At 38.6% G+C, this 22,009-nt stretch overlaps 1 protein-coding gene across 1 annotated transcript in view; it reads left to right on the top strand.

The window, feature by feature from the left end:
- The window catches only part of TACR3 (tachykinin receptor 3), a 77,894-nt gene extending 56,923 nt beyond the window's left edge, over positions 1 to 20,971 (top strand). The window contains exons 4-5 of the mRNA XM_055587863.1: positions 18,257 to 18,453; positions 20,252 to 20,971. Coding sequence (XP_055443838.1) covers positions 18,257 to 18,453; positions 20,252 to 20,564 — 510 coding nt within the window. The 3' untranslated portion in view covers positions 20,565 to 20,971. The remainder of the gene's footprint in view (positions 1 to 18,256; positions 18,454 to 20,251) is intronic.
- Positions 20,972 to 22,009: the final 1,038 nt, after the last annotated feature.

Raw genomic sequence — 22,009 nt, 5'->3', positions numbered from 1 at the left:
TTAAAGCTCAACATTCAGAAAACTAAGATCATGGCATCCAGTCCCATCATTTCATGGCAAATGGATGGAGAAACAGTGGAAATAGTGGCAGACTTTATTTTTGGGGGGGCAGGGGCTCCAAAATCACTGCAGATGGTGACTGCAGCCATGAAATTAAAAGACGCTTGCTCCTTGGAAGAAAAGCTATGACCAACCTAGACAGCATATTAAAAAGCAGAGACATTACTTTGCCAACAAAGGTCTGTCTAGTCAAAGCTATGGTTTTTCCAGTAGTCATGGTTGGATGTGAGAGTTGGACTATATAGAAAGCTGAGCACCAAAGAATTGATGCTTTTGAACTGTGGTCTTGGAGAAGACTCTTGAGAGTCCCTTGGACTGCAGTCCATCCTAAAGGAAATCAGTCCTGAATATTCACTGGAAGGACTGATGCTGAAGCTGAAGCTCCAATACTTTGGCCACCTGACATGAAGAACTGACTCATTGGAAAAGACCCTGATGCTTGGAAATATCTAAGTTGGGAGGAGAAGGTGACGACAGAGGATGAGATGGTTGCATGGCATCACTGATGTGATGAACATGAGTTTGAGTAAACTCTGGGAGTTGGTGATGGACAGGAAAGCCTGGTATGCTGCAGTCCGTGGGGTCAGAAAAAGTCAGACAAGACTGAGAGCCTGAACTGAACTGATTAGTAATATACTAAAATTCAATTCAATGACATAAGGAACCCTATGCTATTGTAATGGTTAATTTTATGTGTCAGTTTGACTGGGACACTGGATACCCAGAGAGTTGGTTAAATATTATTTCTAGGTGTGTCTGTGAGGATATTTCCAGAAGAGATTAGCATTTGAATTGGTAGACTAAGTAAAGCAGATGGTCCTCCCCAGTGTAGGTGGACATCATGTTGAGCCTGAATACAACTAAAAAGCAGAAGAAGGTTGAATTTGCTCTCTCTCTGACTACTTGAGTTGCTATATCAATTTTCCCCACCAGCCTTCTTGGGTCTCCACCTTGCAGATGGCAAATTGTGGAAATTCTCAGGCTTCCTAATTGTTTGAGGCAATACTATATATATATACACACATATATATATGTATATATTTATATATAATGCTCAATAAACATTTGCAGAATCAATGGATTAACAAAGTATGAAGCAATGCTATAAAGGCAGTAACTAAATGGCATTAGCTACTGATGAGGAATAGAATAGATGATCAGAAAAATATATATTCTCCCCTAGATCAAATATATTTTTATATTAAAATGAAAGTGCCCAGAAATTGGACTATTTCTAGAATGGCAAAACATATAGAGTATATAATAGGGAGCTGTGAAGTATATTATAGCTATATTAGAGTTCTCCATAGAAAGAGAACCAATTATATAAAATATATTCATTATTCTGTTTTTATATTCATTCCTATACTCATTCATTTCCATGACATTAAATATCATCAGTAGATCACTGACTCTGATGTGTCTATTCCAAGTCAGTTCTTCCTCCATTAGCTCTAAGTTTATACAATAATCAGCTGCGTAATTGATGTCCTTGCTTTTGTTATTTCTGAGCTATTTTTAAATTATAATATACAAAACTGATCTTTGAGTTTGTCTTCAAATCTGGCATAAAGAAGAGTCTTCCTCCAGTCATCCAAATAACAAGAAGTCATCTTGTTACTTCCATTCACCCAGATGTTAAATTCTGCAAAGAGTCATCCTTGAAACTTCCCTATCCCTCTCACTGCCACCTAATGCATCACTGAATCCTATTGATTCTCCTCCCTAAAAATATCTCCCATCTCTGTACTTCTCTCTGCTTCCACTGAAATAACTCTCCAAGCTACTATCATTACAACAGCCACTAGGTCCACTACAGCAGCCTCTCCAACTCATTTCCCCAGATCTCCACCTGTTCTCTTCAGAGTTATTCTCTATTCAGCATCCAAGAATTTTTATTGAGATGTAATTTATAATATAACATTATATTAGTTTCAGGTGTACAACATAAAATTCAATATTTGTATATATCACTATATGATACCACAATAAGTCCATTGGTACATATAATTTTTTCTTTTTATGGGAATCTCAAAGATCCTGCTCTCCTAGCAGTTTTTAAATATTAAATACAGTATTAACAGTAGTCATCATGCTGTAAAAAATGATGTTTTAAAATTCTAAATCAACTCTTGCAATCTGCTTAGCTTTATAGTGGTTTTCCAATATATTTAAGAAAAATAGATTTTAAAAATTGCAAACTCCAAAAACAATTTACGGGGTCCTGCAGAATCTTGCATAACTTACTATTTATTGTCATCCTAATTCTATGCAACTGCACTATTCCCATACTATGTTCCAATGATGCTTGCTTTCTGTTGCCCTTTCCTTCATGTCTCAGTCTCCATTCACACTGTTATCAGGACATAGACTGATGTGCCCTTGATTCTTCTCCCTGTATATATTCTGGATTCCAGCTGAAATATTACTTACTCAAATAGAGTTTCCACTGTATTCTATAACCTAGACATTCTTTTTCTCTATAGAATTCATCATAATTTGTAGTTTTATACATATTTGTCTATTTATTATTTAATGACTACCTCTTTAGTATAATATGCAATTGTGAGGTAGTTTAAGCATTCTTTGGCATTGCCTTTCTTTGGGATTGGAATGAAAACTGACCTTTTCCAGTCCTGTGGCCACTGCTGAGTTTTCCAAATTTGCTGGCATATTGAGTGCAGCACTTTCACAGCATCATCTTTCAGGATTTGAAATAGCTCAACTGGAATTCCATCACCTCCACTAGCTTTGTTCATAGTGATGCCTTCTAAGGCCCACTTGACTTCACATTCCAAGATGACTGGCTCTAGGTGAGTGATCACACCATCGTGATTATCTGGGTCATGAAGATCTTTTTTGTACAGTTCTTCTGTGTATTCTTGCCACCTCTTCTTAATACCTTCTGCTTCTGTTAGGTCCATACCATTTCTGTCCTTTACCAAGCCCTTCTTTGCATGAAATGTTCCCTTGGTATCTCTAATTTTCTTGAAGAGATCTCCAGTCTTTCCCATTCTGTTGTTTTCCTCTATTTCTTTGCATTGATCGCTGAGGAAGGCTTTCTTATCTCTCCTTGCTATTCTTTGTAACTCTGCATTCAGATGCTTATATTTTTCCTTTTCTCCTTTCTTTTCACTTCTCTTCTTTTCACAGCTATTTGTAAGGCCTTTCCAGACAGCCATCTTGCTTTTTTGCATTTCTTTTCCATGGGGATGGTCTTGATCCCTGTCTCCTGTACAATGTCACGAACCTCCATCCATAGTTCATCAGGCACTGTATCAGATCTGGTGCCTTAAATCTATTTCTCACTTCCACTGTATAATCATAAGGGATTTGATTTAGGTCATACCTGAATGGTCTAGTGGTTTCCCCTACTTTCTTCAATTTAAGTCTGAATTTGGCAATAAGGAGTTCATGATCTGAGCCACAGTCAGCTCCCAGTCTTGTTTTTGCTGACTGTATAGAGCTTCTCCATCTTTGGCTGCAAAGAATAGAATCAATCTGATTTCAGTGTTGACCATCTGGTGATGTCCATGTGTAGAGTCTTCTCTTGTGTTGTTGGAAGAGGGTGTTTGCTGTGACCACTGCGTCTCTTGGCAAAACTCTGTTAGCCTTTGCCCTGCTTCATTCCGTATTCCAAGGCCAAATTTGCCTGTTACTGTGTTTCTTGACTTCCTATTTTTGCATTCCAGTCCCCTATAATGAAAAGGACATCTTTTTTGGGTGTTAGTTCTAAAAGGTCTTGTAGGTCTTCATAGAACCATTCAACTTCAGCTTCTTCAGCATTACTGGTTGGAGCATAGGCTTGGATTACTGTGATATTGAATGATTTGCCTTGGAAACAAACAGAGATCATTCTGTCGTTTTTGAGATTGCATCCAAGTACTGCATTTCGGACTCTTTTATTGACCATGATGGCTACTCCATTTCTTCTAAGGGATTCCTGCCCACAGTAGTAGATATAATGGTCATCTGAGTTAAATTCACCCATTCCAGTCCATTTTAGTTCGCTGATTCCTAGAATGTCGACGTTCACTCTTGCCATCTCCTGTTTGACCACTTCCAATTTGCCTTGATTCATGGACCTGACATTCCAGGTTCCTATGCAATATTGCTCTTTACAGCATCAGACCTTGCTTCTATCACCAGCCACATCCACAGCTGGGTACTGTTTTTGCTTTGGCTCCATCCCTTCATTCTTTCTGGAGTTATTTCTCCACTGATCTCTAGTAGCATATTGAGCACTTACCGACCTGGGGAGTTCCTTTCAGTATCCTATCATTTGCCTTTTCATACTGTTCATGGGGTTCTCAAGGCAAGAATACTGAAGTGGTTTGCATTCCCTTCTCCAGTGGACCACATTCTGTCAGACCTCTCCACCATGACCCATCCATCTTGGGTGGCCCCACATGGCATGGCTTAGTTTCACTGAGTTAGACAAGGTTGTGGTCCATGTGATCAGATTGGCTAGTTTTCTGTGATTATGGTTTCAGTGTGTCTGCCCTTTTATGCCCTCTCGCAACACCTACCGCCTTACTTGGGTTTCTCTTACCTTAGACATGTATCTCTTCACAGCTGCTCCAGCAAAGCGCAGCCGCTGCTCCTTACCTTGGAGGAGTCACCCCTCCTGACTTTGAATGTGGCGTAGCTCCTCTCAGCTCTCCTGCACCAGTGCAGCCACTGCTCCTGGGGCGTGGGATAGCTCCTCTGAGCGACCACCCCTGACCTCGGACCTGGGGTAGTTCCTCTCAGCTGCCCCTGTGCCATTGCGCCTTGCACTCTCGGTTGCCACCCCTGACTTTGGGCATGGGGTAGCTCCTCTCGGCTGTGCTTCATGCGCAGTCTGCTGTTCCAGTCCCAAAGAAAGGAAATGTCAAAGAATGCTCAAACTACCACACAATTGCACTCATCTCACATGCTAGTAAATTAATGCTCAAAATTCTCCAAGACAGGCTTCAGCAGTACGTGAACTGTGAACTTCCAGATGTTCAAGCTGGTTTTAGAAAAGGCCAGATATCAAATTGCCAACATGCGCTGGATCATGGAAAAAGCAAGAGAGTTCCAGAAAAACATCCATTTCTGCTTTACTGACTATGCCAAAGCCTTTGACTGTGTGGATCACAATAAACTGTGGAAAATTCTGAAAGAGATGGGCATGCCAGACCACCTGACCTGCCTCTTGAGAAACCTGTATGCAGGTCAGGAAGCAACAGTTAGAACTGGGCATGGAACAACAGACTGGTTCCAAATTGGAAAAGGAGTACGTCAAGGCTGTATATTGTTACCCTGCTTATTTAACTTCTATGCAGAGTACATCATGAGAAACGCTGAGCTGGAAGAAGCACAAGCTGGAATCAAGATTGCCGGGAGAAATATCAGTAACCTCAGATATGCAGATGACACCACCCTTATGGCAGAAAGTGAAGAGGAACTCAAAAGCCTCTTGATGAAAGTGAAAGAGGAGAGTGAAAAACTTGGCTTAAAGCTCAACATTCAGAAAATGAAGATCATGGCATCTGGTCTCATCACTTCATGGGAAATAGAGGGGAAAACAGTGGAAACAATGTCAGACTATTTTTGGGGGCTCCAAAATCACTGCAGATGGTGATTGCAGCCATGAAATTAAAAGATGCTTACCTCTTGGAAGGAAAGTTATGACCAATCTAGATAGCATATTCAAAAGCAGAGACATTACTTTGCCAACAAAGGTCCGTCTAGTCAAGGCTATGGTTTTTCCAATGGTCATGTATGGATGTGAGAGTTGGACTGTGAAGAAGGCTGAGCACCTAAGAATTGATGCTTTTGAACTGTGGTGTTGGAGAAGACTCTTGAGAGTCCCTTGGACTGCAAGGAGATCCAACAAGTCCATCCTAAAGGAGCTCAGTCCTGTGTGTTCATTGGAAAGACTGATGCTGAAGTTGAAACTCCAATACTTTGGCCACCTCATGCGAAGAGTTGACTCATTGGAAAAGACCCTGATGCTGGGAGGGGTTGAGGGCAGGAGGAGAAGGGGACGACAGAGGCTGAGATGGCTGGCTGGCATCACCAACTCAATGGACACGAGTTTGGATAAACTCCAGGAACTGGTGATGGACAGGGAGGCCTGGTGTGCTGCGATTCATGGGGTCGCAAAGAGTCGGACACGACTGAGCGACTGAACTGAACTTAGTATAATGGAAGTGTTGTGAAAACAGAAAATGTATTTTCTTTTTAATTTAGCACTGTATCTCTAGAGCGTAGGGCCTTGGTTTCTCTAGAAAAGTGGTATTATTGTAGAACAATTATAATTTAAGGATATAATTGATTAAGTAAACAAAGATAACTGAACTTCTTTCTTAAGGTTACACCTTTACATGGTTCATGTAACTGTTCTTCCCAAATGTCCGGCTAAATATAGAGACCAAAGGCAATAATAATGATTTTAATTAGGTTTAAAACATTTGAAACAATTTTTGCTTTTAAGTTTACTTAAATACTATTTTTGAATTCTTATTATGTGCATGATAGGGCAAAACACTGGTAAGAAAAAGATAAATGATATTTCTTGCAGTCAAAATTTTCATAACATGGACGGTAAAGTTAAGATATCCTCAATCTTAAAGGTATTTATTGAATGTCAAGAAATATGTTAAGTTTTGGAGACACAAAGATTAACAATACACGTGCCCATATCCAGAGAGAAGGAAATAGAAACAGGCTTGACTATAATATGTATCTGTGTTATAAGATATAATATGCTAGGATTAACTGCATGTATATGTGCTAAGTCGCTTCAGTCGTGTCCAACTTTTTGCAACCCTATGGACTGTAGCCCACCAGGCTCCTCTGTCCATGGGATTCTCCAGATAAGAATATTGGAGTGGGCTGCCATGTCCTCTCAAGGGATCTTCCTGACCCAGGGATCGAACCTGCCTCTCTTACACCTCCAGCATTGGCAGATGGGTTCTTTACCACTAGTGCCACCTGGGAAGCCCACTAGGTCTAATTAGGAAGTATCTAAATGCTACCTGCATGAAGAAATATGAGGGAAGCTACTCCAAGAGTGAGCTTGAGGTACTACTCTCCCAAAGGTTTGGTAGAAATTTTTACAAGGAAAGAAACTGGATTGGGACTTTCCAGGGGTAAGCACGTACAAATCATGAAGATTTATTTCAAGGTAACTACAAATAAGGACAACATCATTTACAAATCATGTTTTTTAGTGTGTCATATACTGTAGAGAAAAAATTAATTTTCAGTGACTGATCTTATTTTCTATAGAAATACAGAAAAGAGTAATCTCAAATATTCCAGATTTATGCCATTTCACAAAAACAAAGTATGCACACCTTCAAGATAAAAAGTCAACTGCAAAAGACACTGGCTGGCTCAACATTTTGGACCACAATATATTAATAATAACATATTAATAATATATTTTAAAGGACAAGCTATGTCAACACATAACAAGACATGAAATCTGTTTTTTTTTTTTTTTGCAAATGATATCAGCCTAGTCCTTTTTCTGGCCAAGCCCATTCTCAAGAAAACAAATCTCTCCTTGCAACTTCTAGAACACAGAAAGATGAGGTGACCTGGCAGTTGATTTCAGTTCTTTCCTCTCTTATACCCTCTTCCATAGAAGGGTAATTGAGGCAGAAATTTTCTTGAGTCTCTCCCCTTCTGCATGTCAAAAGATCCTAAACTTTAACTGGAGCAGGAAATGGCAACCCACTGCAGTATTCTTAGGAAATTCTATGGGCAGAGAAGCACTGCAGTCTACAGTCCATGGGTCCTCAAAGAGTTGGACAGACCGAGCACACACACACTTTTAATTTCATTACATTTTTGTGTTATTTTCTAGATGTATGCCTTTAAAGTAAACCACATTTTAAACCATATTTTAACATTCTTCCCTATTCTACCATCAAAGAAGCCTCAAAAACATGACTTGGCCCCAATATTCATCAGATCAGATCAGATCAGTTGCTCAGTCGTGTCCGACTCTTTGCGACCCCATGAATCGCAGCACGCCAGGCCTCCCTGTCCATCACCAACCCCCGGAGTTCACTGAGACTCACGTCCATTGAGTCAGTGATGCCATCCAGCCATCTCATCCTCTGTCATCCCCTTCTCCTCCTGCCCCCAATCTCTCCCAGCATCAGAGTCTTTTCCAATGAGTCAACTCTTCGCGTGAAGTGGCCAAAGTACTGCAGTTTCAGCTTTAGCATCATTCCTTCCAAAGAAATCCCAGGGCTGATCTCCTTCAGAATGGACTGGTTGGATCTCCTTGCAGTCTAAGGGACTCTCAAGAGTCTTCTCCAACACCCCAGTTCAAAAGCATCAATTCTTCGGCGCTCAGCCTTCTTCACAGTCCAATTCTCACATCCATGCATGACCACAGGAAAAACCATAGCCTTGACTAGATGAACCTTTGTTGGCAAAGTAATGTCTCTGCTTTTGAATATGCTATCTAGGTTGGTCATAACTTTCCTTCCAAGGAGTAAGCGTCTTTTAATTTCATGGCTGCAGTCACCATCTGTAGTGATTTTGGAGCCCAGAAAAATAAAGTCTGACACTGTTTCCACTGTTTCCCCATCTATTTCCCATAAAGTGGTGGGACTGGATGCCATGATCTTTGTCTTCTGAATGTTGAGCTTTAAGCCAACTTTTTCACTCTCCACTTTCACTTTCATCAAGAGGCTTTAGAGTTCCTCTTCACTTTCTGCCATAAGGGTGGTGTCATCTGCATATCTGAGGTTATAGGTGACAATTTGGTTTTTGTTAATCCCTGTTGAAATTGATCTTGCTTAATTGAATAGCTGAAATATTGGCAAATAGATCTACTTCTATTGTTTTATAAACCATAGAATTTTTTTATGGCTATTTTCTATTTTAATTATTTTCCTCTAAATACTAACAAGCCAGATCTGCTCCTTAAAAAGAGAATACCTAAGTGTATAACAAAGAACCTTTTGCCTTAAACAAAGGAACCACTCTTCAGTCTAAGCTCAAGTGACAGATTCAATTGGATTTTTGATTTGTATAACAACCACGAAAAACCTATCACCTTGCCCAGCAAGTAAGCTTTCTGTGTGCTTGTCATTTCTGTTGCAAAGGAATTATCATGGAAAACAGAGCTTGTGAGGAAGGCCATATATAACCTAAGAGAGGCTCAACTGATAGAAATAAAGATCCTGATCTGTCCTTTAGTTCCCTGAAAGCAATTCTCAGGCAATCAGAATCTCTCTGGAGATCTCTATTTTCACTGGGAAAATGTATAGTGTTTTGCCTCCTACCTTGCTGGAATGAAGCCATACATATTAAACTGTCCTCAGCATTTCAAACATAGTATTAATCTGCTCAGGTTGCCATAACAAAATAACATAGACTGCTATTTAAACAACAGAAATATTTTCTCACAATTCAGGGGGCTAGAAGTATAAATTCAAGTGTCATCAAGAGTGGTTTTTCTAAGACCTGTCAGCCATGTTTGCAGATGGCTGCAAACCTCTGTCTTCACATGGCCTTCATTCTGTGTGTCTGTGTTCTAATTGTCTTTTCCTTTTAGAACACAAGTTATATTGGTTTAGGTCCTGCCCTAATGACCTTATTTTAACTTAATTATCTCTTTAAAGAAGACCTGTCTCCACATACAGTCACATGCTGAGGTACTGAGGATTAGGACTTCAACATATGAATTTGGGGGAGTGACATCCGAAAGATGGCCAAATAAGACATCCCTCATCATACCCCCCTCAACAACAACAATTGTAAATCTATCCATAAACAATAGTGCCTTTCTGGTAGCTGGGGGATCCACGTAGGAGACTAAAACCACAGTGCAGTACAAGAATGAGCAGAATCACTTTGAGAAGATAGATTTGCACCCTGGAGGATGGCTTACCTACCATGGTCCCAGCTATAGACCCAGAACTAACTCCACACCTCAGAGGACTTGGCCACATCCCCATCTGGCTTTGGTTCTGTCACCAGCACCATACCTGGGAAGAGTCTTGCCCACTGGGAGTCAGATAATAAACATACAGACCTCGAACCTTGTTCACTCCATGAACCCTGGAGTGGCCCTTAGCTGTGAACCAGGAGTCCCTTGAAAAAACTGACTTAGATGGTCACCCATGGATCAGAGAACCTTTGTGGAAGTCTGGGATTCCAATAGAGAAGTTGCAGTACAAAAAAAAAAAAAATCTGAGATTGGATGCCCTGGAAAGAGTAAGAGAAACAAACTAACTTTGTACACATCATGTCCTTCCCATTGCAAGGCAACTCGGTACCAAGAGGATCTTCTTAGCTGTGATTTCTCCCTGAGGGATGGGGTGGTGGTGATAAGAGGATATCAGGGATGAGTTCTCAGCTTCCTCAGATGTGCGGAGCCCTGCCAAAGAGCCCATCTCTGTCTCCCTCTATCCAGAGGACTGTGGAGATTTGCACAACTAGAGGATGGAGAGAGCTGGTAGAGAAGTAGGCAGGGCTCCAAACTGAACATGTCAAAGCCATTCAGATCCTACTAACCCATCATGGATCCCATCAGGAAGCCAGTTCACAAGCCACTGGGGATGCCTCATAGATGTTACACCAGAGTAGATATTAAATGTTCTCAACAAGCACACATGCACACACATATACACACAAGTAACTGCGTGAGGTGATAAAGGTGTTAATCATTTCACCATATGTACATGTATCAAATCATCACGCTGTACACTTTAACTTGCATAATGTTATGAGCTAATTCTATCTCAATAAATCTAGAAAAAATTTAATAAATTAAAGAATAAGTAAACTTTAAAACTTAAAGTGTGGGGGTGGGGACATAATTCAGTCCCTAGTAAGCCTCTATAAGTTCTATCTCTAGCCATGATCCCATAACATCAGTCTTTATTCCTCTTGCCTTAATGTACTTTCTTTTCTAATGTCTTCTTGCCTTCCTTTATGTGACATCCCTTTTGTTTTGGCTTCAGAACATCATAAACCTGAAAGTAATAATACTTTAAAAGGCTGTTTCCATTGGAAAACTAAAATTACATTAAAAGTGAAACAACCAATGAAATGTAAAGAAGTGGAATCTAAACACAATACCACACATACACACAAACATACACACACAGACAGAAGCATTTTACACAGTTGCATGCATATACATATATGGTTTTTTGTTTGTTTGGCCTCAACATAATTCCATACAATCATTACTCTAAGCTAATGTTAACTGGATAGTCACGTTAGCTGGATTTGGCAACAGTGTCAAATTTCTTGGATGACACTAACACAATATTCTCATTTAATTCTGAAATTATTGAAAAAATTCAACTCATCTTCTGGACTACCCTCAACTTTTTTCACAAGTGTTACTACTTAGTTTTATTTTCTCACTTGAGATTGACAATTTAAAATGTGTTCTTTGAAACTGAAATAACAAAAAAGCCCACCTAAATAATCCAAGATGCAGTACTTTATATTTTGATGTTTGTCATTAATTTTTTCCATATATTATTCTTGAGAATATTATAATTTGCTAATATGAAGCTAGAATAAGCAAGCATGTAATTTTGACCTAAAGAGATACATTTGTCATTTAAGGACATCAGTGCAGACAAAAGTTACAGAGAAGTAGTAGGGTATAGTCATGGGATGGTTCTTTAAAACACGCTCTGAGATTTTAATCAAAACAGGATGTTTCTTCTCATTACAGGTTGACCATTTCCAATCTAGACATTTACAAAGAATAAATTCTGCCTTGAAGAGTATAATTCCCAAATTTTTTTAAGGTTGGCAATATTTCATTTAATCTCCTAGCCTGATCCATTTTTCTTTTACAACTAAAAACTCAAGATCATCCATCCTGCATTAATTTAATATGATAGATAAGAACAGCTGCAGGCATTCCAGTCTAACCTGCACAAGATATGAAAATCAAAGAATGTTTTTCCCTTAGATACCTGAATAAAAGTGCCCAAAGCTTATTCTCACTAACTTTTGATATGCATTCAATCCTGCCTATGTGAGTAAAGTGGATTCTAAACTATTAAAGAGGGGCAGTGTTGTTACAAGAGCTACTTCACTTGTCCCACCTCCCTTCTTCCTCTGCTAGTAAGTGCCTGTACCAAGGACAGGGTGGCCACAAGTGTCCATGTTGCCATGGAAAATAAATCCCATTGCCTCAGAAGCTGGCTATGTCTTTCAGCTTCAAGGAATACCCAACACCAATCCATCTTTGTATCAAGTCACAATAAAATTTGTTAAGACATGGTGAGAGATTTGAATAATCTTCATCCCAGTCTCTTATTTGCCTAAAACATATCAAGTCTACCAACTTTCCTGAATAGCATTTAGAGCCTATCTGAGCTAGTGCCACTATCCAGCCATGAGACATGGGGGAACTGAGCAGTTACACATCTATCATTGCTCAAGGTTTGTGCTTCAAAGTGCTCTTTCCCTTGCCTTTTTATGAGGAAGATGATTACAATTTCATGATTTCAGTACTTCATAAAGCAAAATAATTCTGTCAACCCAAGAGACTACTTTTGCATTTACATCCAACCTGTGGGCCTGAGAGTTTGATATCTGAAATCATTTCACAAAATTTTATGAGCAGAGACCCACAGTAATGATTAAAACTTTGTATAGCAATAAATAAAATATAGCAGTTGTTTCACTGTGAAAGATCCATTCTCTTAGATTCTTTTAGATTTTTCCTAAAAATCTTCAAATAGGCTTCTAAATGTCTTGCAACAGAATCCTTAAGGTCATGTGTATGTGAATTATAAGTTATCTGATACTGTTTCTACACATGCACTTTAATTTTCCTTCTTTTTGGACTTCTTCTACATTGATGGTTGGCAGTTACATTAAAAGATTCTGATAGCCTTTGCAGCTCTTCAGCTATTGTTGGAAAACAATTTCATGCAAAGGTAGTTTGCAGTTAGTCTGCATAAAAGCAATTTTATGTATATTTGCTGATACTGTATTTAACATAGTAGCTTGAACCATGTTCACACTGTCATAAATATTTTTTCTTGCTCTTAACACTTATTCAGAATGAAATACAATGCATTCATGCATCCAAAATAATATATTGATAACATTACTTTTGCACTCATACACATTACTTGAATTTGTTTGCCTGGAAAAGGAAATAACTCATTGTATATTACATATGCTCATCTAAAGTTGGAGGACAAATGATACGAGTAATTCATAATGGAGTAAAATCATGAGCATCACCTAATCAACTACATGTCTTTTAGTTTCTTTCTTTTTTTATTCAGTTTAATTAACTTATTTTTCAAAACTCTGAACACCAATTTTGTGTGAAATCTAGTCTACATGACTGAAATATGTAAGTAAATAAGACAAGCAGAAAATTCTTGCTTTTTCTTTAGTATTCTCGCATAAGGAGACACAAAGTAAAGAATACACATGACACATAAACTGAAAATAAAGAACAGGCTAAGGGGTTTAGGGGAGTGTTGGAAGGACAGATTGCAATTTTGAATAGGCTGGTCATAGAAAAAGTGATAATTGTGCAAAAGTTTGTGGGAGAAGAGGTTGTTAGTCAATGAGAATAACTGGGGCAAGAGGGAAGGGAGGAGCTAGGGAGCGTGGGGGAAAGCTAGGGAGAGGGAGGAGCTAGGGAGAATAATTTTGGACAGGACTTCTGTGCACCATGTTGGAAGAACAGTATGATGTTCACATACTCAAGAATGAAAAAAAATCAACCAAACCCATGTCATTCAGCCTAATATTCCCTGATCTACAAGTAACATGCATTGAGTCATTCTTGCTTATAATAAACGAGTAAATGGGCTTCCCTGATAGCTCAGTTGGTAAAGAATCTGCCTGCAATGCAGGCGACCCCAGTTCAATTCCTGAGTCAGGAAGATCCGCTGGAGAAGGGATAGGCTACCCACACCAGTATTCTTGGGCTTCCCTTGTGGCTCAGCTGATAAAGAATCCGCCTGCAATATGGGAGACCTGAGTTCAATCCCTGGATTGAATATCCCCTGGAGAAGAGAAAGGCTATCCACTCCAGTATTCTGGCCTGAAGAATTCCATGGACTGTATAGTCCATGGGGTAACAAAGAGTCCGACAGGACTGGGCGACTTTCACTTTCAAGGTCCCATAAATATTATTTTTTAATTTATTTACACATGTTTATATTCACATTTCTATGTACTTTAATTTATATTTCAATATTTTTCATTATATCATAATCTTTTTCAGGTTAAGGAATTGGTTCTCTACCCATTATCTTTCTCTATTATGTTTTTTTAGACCCAATATACATTCAGTAAGAGTTATTAATTGTAAGCAGAAAAAACAGACTAAAGAGTCTGGGTTTTAAAAAAATCTAACTTAGATTTCATGAATCACAGTGGTCAAGTTTTTGGCCTTTGCCTTAGCTTCCTAAAGTCCGATTGAAAATCAATTAGTAAGTTGTTAGATGTGTGAAGCATTGTATAAATGTAAATTATATTTAAATATGCCCCTTACTTGTATTCTACAAATATATAAATTAAAATGAGAGAGATAAAATGCAGAATTCTGAACACAGTTATTCAGAAAAAAAGTGCAATTGAAAAAACATGGGAAAAAAATCAAAACATTTTACATTATGTGGCTATTGATGGCATTTTGTGAGCTACTCATCTGGAAAAGCAAAATGGCTGTCTGAGGAGGCCTTACAAATTGGTGTGAAAGAAGGGAAGTGAAAAGCAAAGGAGAAAAGGAAAGATATACCTATTTGAATGCAGAGTTCCAAAGACTAGCAAGGAGAGATAAGAAAGCCTTCTTCAGACATCAGTGCAAAGAAATAGAGGAAAACAATAGAATGGGAAAGACCAGAGATCTCTTCAAGAAACTTAGAGATACCAAGGGAATATTTCATGCAAAGATGGGCTTGATAAAGGACAGAAATGGTATGGACCTACAGAAGCAGAAGATATTAGGAAGAGGTGGCAAGAATACATAGAAGAACTGTACAAAAAAGATCTTCATGACCCAGATAATCACGATGGTGTGATCACTCACCTAGAACCTAACATCTTGGAATGTAAAGTCAAGTGGGCCTTAGAAAGCATCACTACGAACAAAGCTAGTGGAGGTGATGGAATTCCAGTTGAGCTATTTCAAATCCTGAAAGATGATGCTGTGAAAGTGCTGCACTCAATATGCCAGCACATTTGGAAAACTCAGCAGTGGCCACAGGACTGGAAAAGGTCAGTTTTCATTCCAATCCCAAAGAAAGGCAATGCCAAAGAATGCTCAAACTACTGCACAATTGCACTCATCTCACACGCTAGTAAAGTAATGCTTAAAATTCTCTAAGCCAGGCTTCAGCAATATGTGAACCACGAACTTCCAGATGTTCAGGCTGGATTTATAAAAGGCAGAGGAACCAGAGGTCAAATTGCCAGCATCTACTGAATCATGGAAAAAGCAAGAGAGTTCCAGAAAAACATCTATTTCTGCTTTATTGACTATGCCAAAGCCTTTGACTGTGTAGATCACAATAAACTGTGGAAAATTCTGAAAGAGATGGGAATACCAGACCACCTGACCTGCCTCTTGAGAAACCTGTATGCAGGTCAGGAAGCAACAGTTAGAACTGGACATGGAACAACAGACTGGTTCCAAATAGGAAAAGGAGTACGTCAAAGCTGTATATTGTCATCCTGCTTATTTAACTTCTATGCAGAGTACATCATGAGAAATGCTGGACTGGAGGAAGCACAAGATGGAATCAAGATTGCCGGGAGAAATATCAATAACCTCAGATATGCAGATGACACCACCCTTATGGCAGAAAGTGAAGAACTAAAGAGCCTCTTGATGAAAGTGAAAGAGGAGAGTGAAAAAGTTGGCTTAAAGCTCAACATTCAGAAAACTAAGATCATGGCATCCAGTCCCATCACTTCATGGGAAATAGATGGGGAAACAGTGGAAACAATGTCAGACTTTATTTTGGGGGGCTCCAAAATCACTGCAGATGGTGATTGCAACCATGAAATTAAAAGATGCTTGCTCCTTGGAAGGAAACTTATGACCAACCTAGACAGCATATTAAAAAGCATAAATATTACTTTACCAACAAAGGTCCATCTAGTCAAGGCTATGGTTTTCCCAGTGGTCATGTATGGATGTGAGAGTTGGACTATAAAGAAAGCTGCGTGCCAAAGAATGGATGCTTTTGAACTGTGGTGTTGGAGTAGACTCTTGAGAGTCCCTTGGACTTCAAGGAGATCCAACCAGTCCATGCTAAAGGAGATCAGTCCTGGGTGTTCATTGGAAAGACTGCTGTTGAAGCTGAAAATCCAATACTTTGGCCACCTGACGTGAAGAGCTGACTCATTTGAAAAGACCCTGACGTTGGGAAAGATTGAGGGCAGGAGGAGAAGGGAACGACAGAGGATGAGATGGCTGGATGGCATCACTGACTTGATGGACATGATTTTGGGTGGACTCCAGTAGTTGGTGATGGACAGAGAGGCCTGGCATGCTGCGGTTCATGGGGTTGCAAAGAGTTGGACACAACTGAGTGGCTGAACTGACTGAACTGATCTGGATTTTCAGCTCTGATGGCCAATTTTTATCACCTAAAACTAGATATCTAGATGTTACCATGATTAGACCCTTGGGAAAGCTTTGCCTTCCACACTGATCCATTTCATGCTTTGTCTATTTCTAGAATCATGTCTCTCATGATTTTTAACCTTATCAACTTTCATCTGAATCCTCACTTGCAATCAAATGATGAACCCAGTACTTAAATAATGTATTTTCATAGTTTCAAGATACTACATAGGTCATTTACATCAGGACTTTCTCTGATTTGTGTTCTAATATGACTATGGGTAAACCTCAAAATTATTTCGTTTAATATGCATTATTTTAAACTTTTTACAAATTCCCAAAAGAAGTATGAACAAATTTACTCAACAGATTGGTTGAGTAAGTGAGAAATATTAAATGAGGTTATTCTAGAATGTTGTTACTAACTTTTCCCTTTCACTTAGAAAGCCAAGCCAAGCCACTTGGCTTTCTGTGCACTTTATTCACTGTATTGATCACTGTGATCACAGTAATCACTGTATTGATTACTTTGAGTCTAGCAAATTTTATCCAATTTTATCCTATTTAGAGACATACAAAACATCCTCCCACTCAACTTCCTGTTACAAATTGTATAGTCATTCCTTATTCATTCATCTTATATCTAATTATCTATCTCTAGCAATATATTGGAGAAGGAAATGGCAACCCACTCCAGTGTTCTTGCCTGGAGAATCCCAGGGATGGGCGAGCCTGGTGGGCTGTCATCTCTGGGGTCGCACAGAGTCGGACACGACTGAAGCGACTTAGCAGCAGCAGCAGCAGCAATATACTAGAAACTGTGCTAGATGCTAGGGATATTAAGATAATTAAGAATTCTCTATGCCTTTTAGGAATTTAAAGACTGGTGGAGGAGAGATTGCATTCTACTTTCACAGGAGCTTTCAAACATATTGTAGTTCAAAAGTGTGGAAAGAGAGGAAATAATCCATGCTTGCCAAAATCACAGAAGTCGATATATAGACCAGGTGTATAAGCCAACTGCCTACTTACAAATTTAAAGTTAGTGATATTTTCTCAGACTAACGTGAATATCCTTTATCACTATTGAGAGAAACCTTTCCCAATATCTGATTACAAAAGAAACCAAATTAACATTCTGAAGGTTTCCCAGTGAGCATGGCATTAAAGTAAAGAAATCTGAATAGTCATGAGCTATACTCAGGCAATAATAAATATGGAGGAACTTGTTCAACCCCTACAATCTGATACACCCCAACTGTCACTCAACAGTCTGTTTCTCTAGATAGAATGTCTTCACTCTTTATAGTGCGGGCTAGCACAGCCAAATCCTAGTTCTTTCTCCTTTCTGCTCCAAGGCTCTTTGTTGTTTTATAAACACTTATTTTCTTCGAGCCAATTAAAATATATTTATATTTGAGTGAGTGCCACCCATTCACGAGGTGACACAAGAATCCTTTCTTGAAACTTAGGTAACTCTCCCGATATTACCTTGCCATTCTTTAACTTATTAACTATTTCTTAGGCACGCCATATATTTAACTGTATCGGTAGCAAAATATGATTTGCGGTAAGCTATTAGAACTAAATATTGCCAAAAATGACCTCTTTCTTTCTTTCCAGGTTGTAAAAATGATGATTATTGTTGTGGTGACATTTGCCATCTGCTGGCTGCCTTATCATATTTATTTCATCCTCACTGCAATCTATCAACAACTAAACAGGTGGAAATATATTCAGCAGGTCTATCTGGCTAGCTTTTGGCTGGCAATGAGCTCGACCATGTACAACCCCATCATCTACTGCTGTCTGAATAAGAGGTAAAAATAAGATTACCAAATGCAAGTTCCGTGTCACTTTTGGCTTCACTGAAAGCATATAATATTGTTTAAGCTTCTTGGTACACAGTTAAAATTCAAAAGGAATGGAAAATTGAAAACTTCACTGAGAGGAGCACAGAGCTAGGTATTTTTCTAGTGAAAAAGTGAAAGTGGAAGTCACTCAGTCATATCTGACTCTTTGCGACCCCATGGACTACACAGTCCATGGAATTCTCCAGGCCAGAATACTGGAGTGGGTAGCCATTCCCTTTTCCAGGGGATCGTTCCAACCCAGGAATTGAATCCAGGTCTCCTGAATTGCTAGCAGATTCTTTACCAGCTGAGACACCAGGGAAACCCAACTCCTCCCTATTTAATGAACTATCTCACCTTAACAATTACCCCCTCAAAACAATGCTCTTGGGGTTTCTAAATGGCTGATTTCTATATACGCCGAATTCTCTCTCCAAATCCTTCAGAATTTTACTTGTCAAAGAAAAAGAAATGTCCTATTATTAAAGGAGGTGAGGTGAAGATGTGCTCAAGTTCTCAAAGAAATGAAGACACTTTGTAAAAATGCACAGATGGAGAGACGATGGCATATGTGAGTGGACCCTATTAAGAAGGGTGTTTTGTAAATAGACTTCAAAATAGAAAGTGTCATAAGAGTAACAGAAGCAACACTAAGGAGAAGAATCCCAAACCTCCCTCCAGTATGATGAAGTCAGTGAGTAAGACAGGGTGCAACCTCTGGAAGAGGGGAAGCTAGTTTTAAAGTGAAGTTGGAAAGAAAAGGAGAAATATTCACAATTAAATTTAAGACTGGGAAAAAAAGGTAAACTTTGGTTTCCAGATTAAAAACACCTTAGTTGTAAGGTCAGCACATGGAGGTTAAATTTCATAAGGTGAATAATTTCCTTAATAAACCAATATGGTAGACAAGTGGGAATGGGACTTCGTGTAAGTAGCTACTCAACCTAAATTCTCAGCTGTATTTTAAGTTAGACCTCTACCACACCATTCCTTAAGTTTCTTAAAAATATTATTTAATTCTTACTTTTTTTCACTAATTGCACAAGCCATATATCAATTCAAATAACCCTAAAAGCAGAGCATATGTTTTTAATCAACTTCATTTAATGGCTTACAAAGCCAAAGATTTTGCACTTTAATATGCAGTTAGATAAAAACATCCAGCTGAGCAATTAATTTTAATACTAAATGAGACTAATTTATAAATGTGTAATTATTACCATAAGAATCTATTTCAAACTATGTCATTTTTCAGGGCCGTACCCAGAAAGCTTAATTCACTTATGCAAGTGTATAAAATTATTGAAGAAACCCACACTGCTTCTTTGGCATATTGATTACTGATACTGCACTTTTACTCTTTGACAACTTGCTTTTGATCAATGGGAAATTAAGATTCAATTCAAACAAAAAGGACTTAGAAAACTAGTACCAGTACTGTGGCATAAATTCTAAAAGTTAGACTAGAAAATTAAATTCAAAAAATGAGTTGGCTTAATTGCGTTGAGCAGAGCTTTCAGTAGAAGTTGAAGAAAATGTCCACGATACTGGATGCTTGGGGCTGGTGCACTGGGACGACCCAGAGGGATGGAATGGGGAGGGAGGAGGGAAGAGGGTTCAGGGTGGGGAACATATGTATACCTGTGGCGGATTCATTTTGATATTTGGCAAAACTAATACAATTATGTAAAGTTTAAAAATAAAATAAAATTTAAAAAAAAAAAGAAAATATGACTTTTTCTTCTTGTGGCCTGCTTCTCCTCAGATTTCGAGCAGGCTTCAAGAGAGCATTCCGCTGGTGTCCTTTCATTGAAGTTTCTAGCTACGATGAGCTGGAGCTCAAGACTACCAGGTTTCACCCGACTCGGCAAAGCAGCCTGTACACTGTGACCAGGATGGAGTCCATGACGGTGGTGTTTGACCCTAGTGATGCAGATAACACCAGATCCAGTCGGAAGAAGAGAGTGCCTCCAAGAGACCCAAGCTTCAATGGTTGCTCCCGCCAGAATTCCAAATCTGGCTCCACCACTTCAAGTTTCATAAGCTCACCCTATACTTCTGTGGATGAATATTCTTAAATTCATTTCTTGAGTGGAAAGAGTAGAGTGAGGTCATCATGGTGTCACCATAGTGTCCACATTCTCCTGATTGCCAGCCCTGTCCTACATAGTCTGTAAAAAAGAGAGGCAATTTTTAGGCAATGTGTTTCAACTGAGAAAGGTAGCATTTGAGTTTGGCAAAGACAGTATTAAGGTATTTGACCCCTCAAAAATCAAATGGGCTTTAAATTTATTCTTTGAAAAATTTAATAATTGTATGTAACAGAAACATATTTCTGAAAAGTATTTGTAAAGAGTTTCATTTTTCTCATTGAAAAATTGCAATATATATTTGTGACACTAAAGTGATATATGATTTCCCCAAAAGATTAAAGAACCATAAAAATATAATGATGTGAACGAATAAAAATAAAATCTATATAAAATGAAAATTTTCATCTATAGCTATTAAAGAAAAAAGTTATATGACTTATTTTACAACTAAAATGATGGGAAATTAACCTCTTAGAGTAAAAATTGATGACAATCTTTGCTAAAGAGAATTAACTCTGTAGGATAAAAATTTTTTGAGATTTAAAGATATTCGCCATGAAATATAATTGAAAAAGAAACCTGATCAAACTATTAGGTAGCTGCACACATTATTCTCTTTATTTTTCTGGGAAAGTGGCTTCAAAAGAAAAACATAATCGTTTAGTTTTTGACTATTACATATTTTAAAGAGCCAAACTATGAAATAGTCAAAGATAGAACTTTAAAATGACAAAGCAAATCCCTCAGTTCAGTTCAGTTTAGTCACTCAGTCATGTCCGACTCTTTGCGACCCCATGAATCGCAGCACGCCAGGCCTCCCTGTCCATCACCATCTCCCGGAGTTCACTCAGACTCAGGGCCATCGAGTCGGTGATGCCATCCAGCCATCTCATCCTCTGTCGTCCCCTTCTCCTCCTGCCCCCAATCCCTCCCAGCATCAGAGTCTTTTCCAATGAGTCAACTCTTCGCATGAGGTGGCCAAAGTGATCCTCCTTATTTTATTTTTCACAAATATTTGTAGGTTTAAGAAAAAAATAGGTTGCATAATAGTAAAGAAGCTTTCTAATGAAGAAGGGAAGAATCTCATTTATCTCTGAAACTGACTACCAGTTTTTAGACAAGAATTAAAGATACTAATTTATAGCTATGATAGCAGACAAGAACATCTATTAGCTCTAAAGGAAAATGTATTTTTCTTTCATAACCCAAGGAAAAAGTTTAAGGTGAGTATTAACAACTGTATACTGCCCTTATTCTCTCCCCTTCCCCCACTGGAAAAAAAAAAGAGTAAGGACTAAGAGAAGGTATCAGAAAATACATTTAAATGCAAAGCCTTAGGACAAAAGTCTATGTACTACTTATATGTACTTGTTTGAGTGCATGCTAAGTTGTTTCTGTCATGTCTGACACTTTGTGATCCTAAGGACTGT

This window comes from Bubalus kerabau, chromosome 7 (assembly GCF_029407905.1).
Source record: "Bubalus kerabau isolate K-KA32 ecotype Philippines breed swamp buffalo chromosome 7, PCC_UOA_SB_1v2, whole genome shotgun sequence".
In the NCBI taxonomy this organism is placed as follows: Eukaryota; Metazoa; Chordata; class Mammalia; order Artiodactyla; family Bovidae; genus Bubalus; species Bubalus kerabau.
The sequence above is the reverse complement of the archived record's forward strand: the minus strand, read 5'-3'. Positions and strand labels throughout refer to the sequence as shown.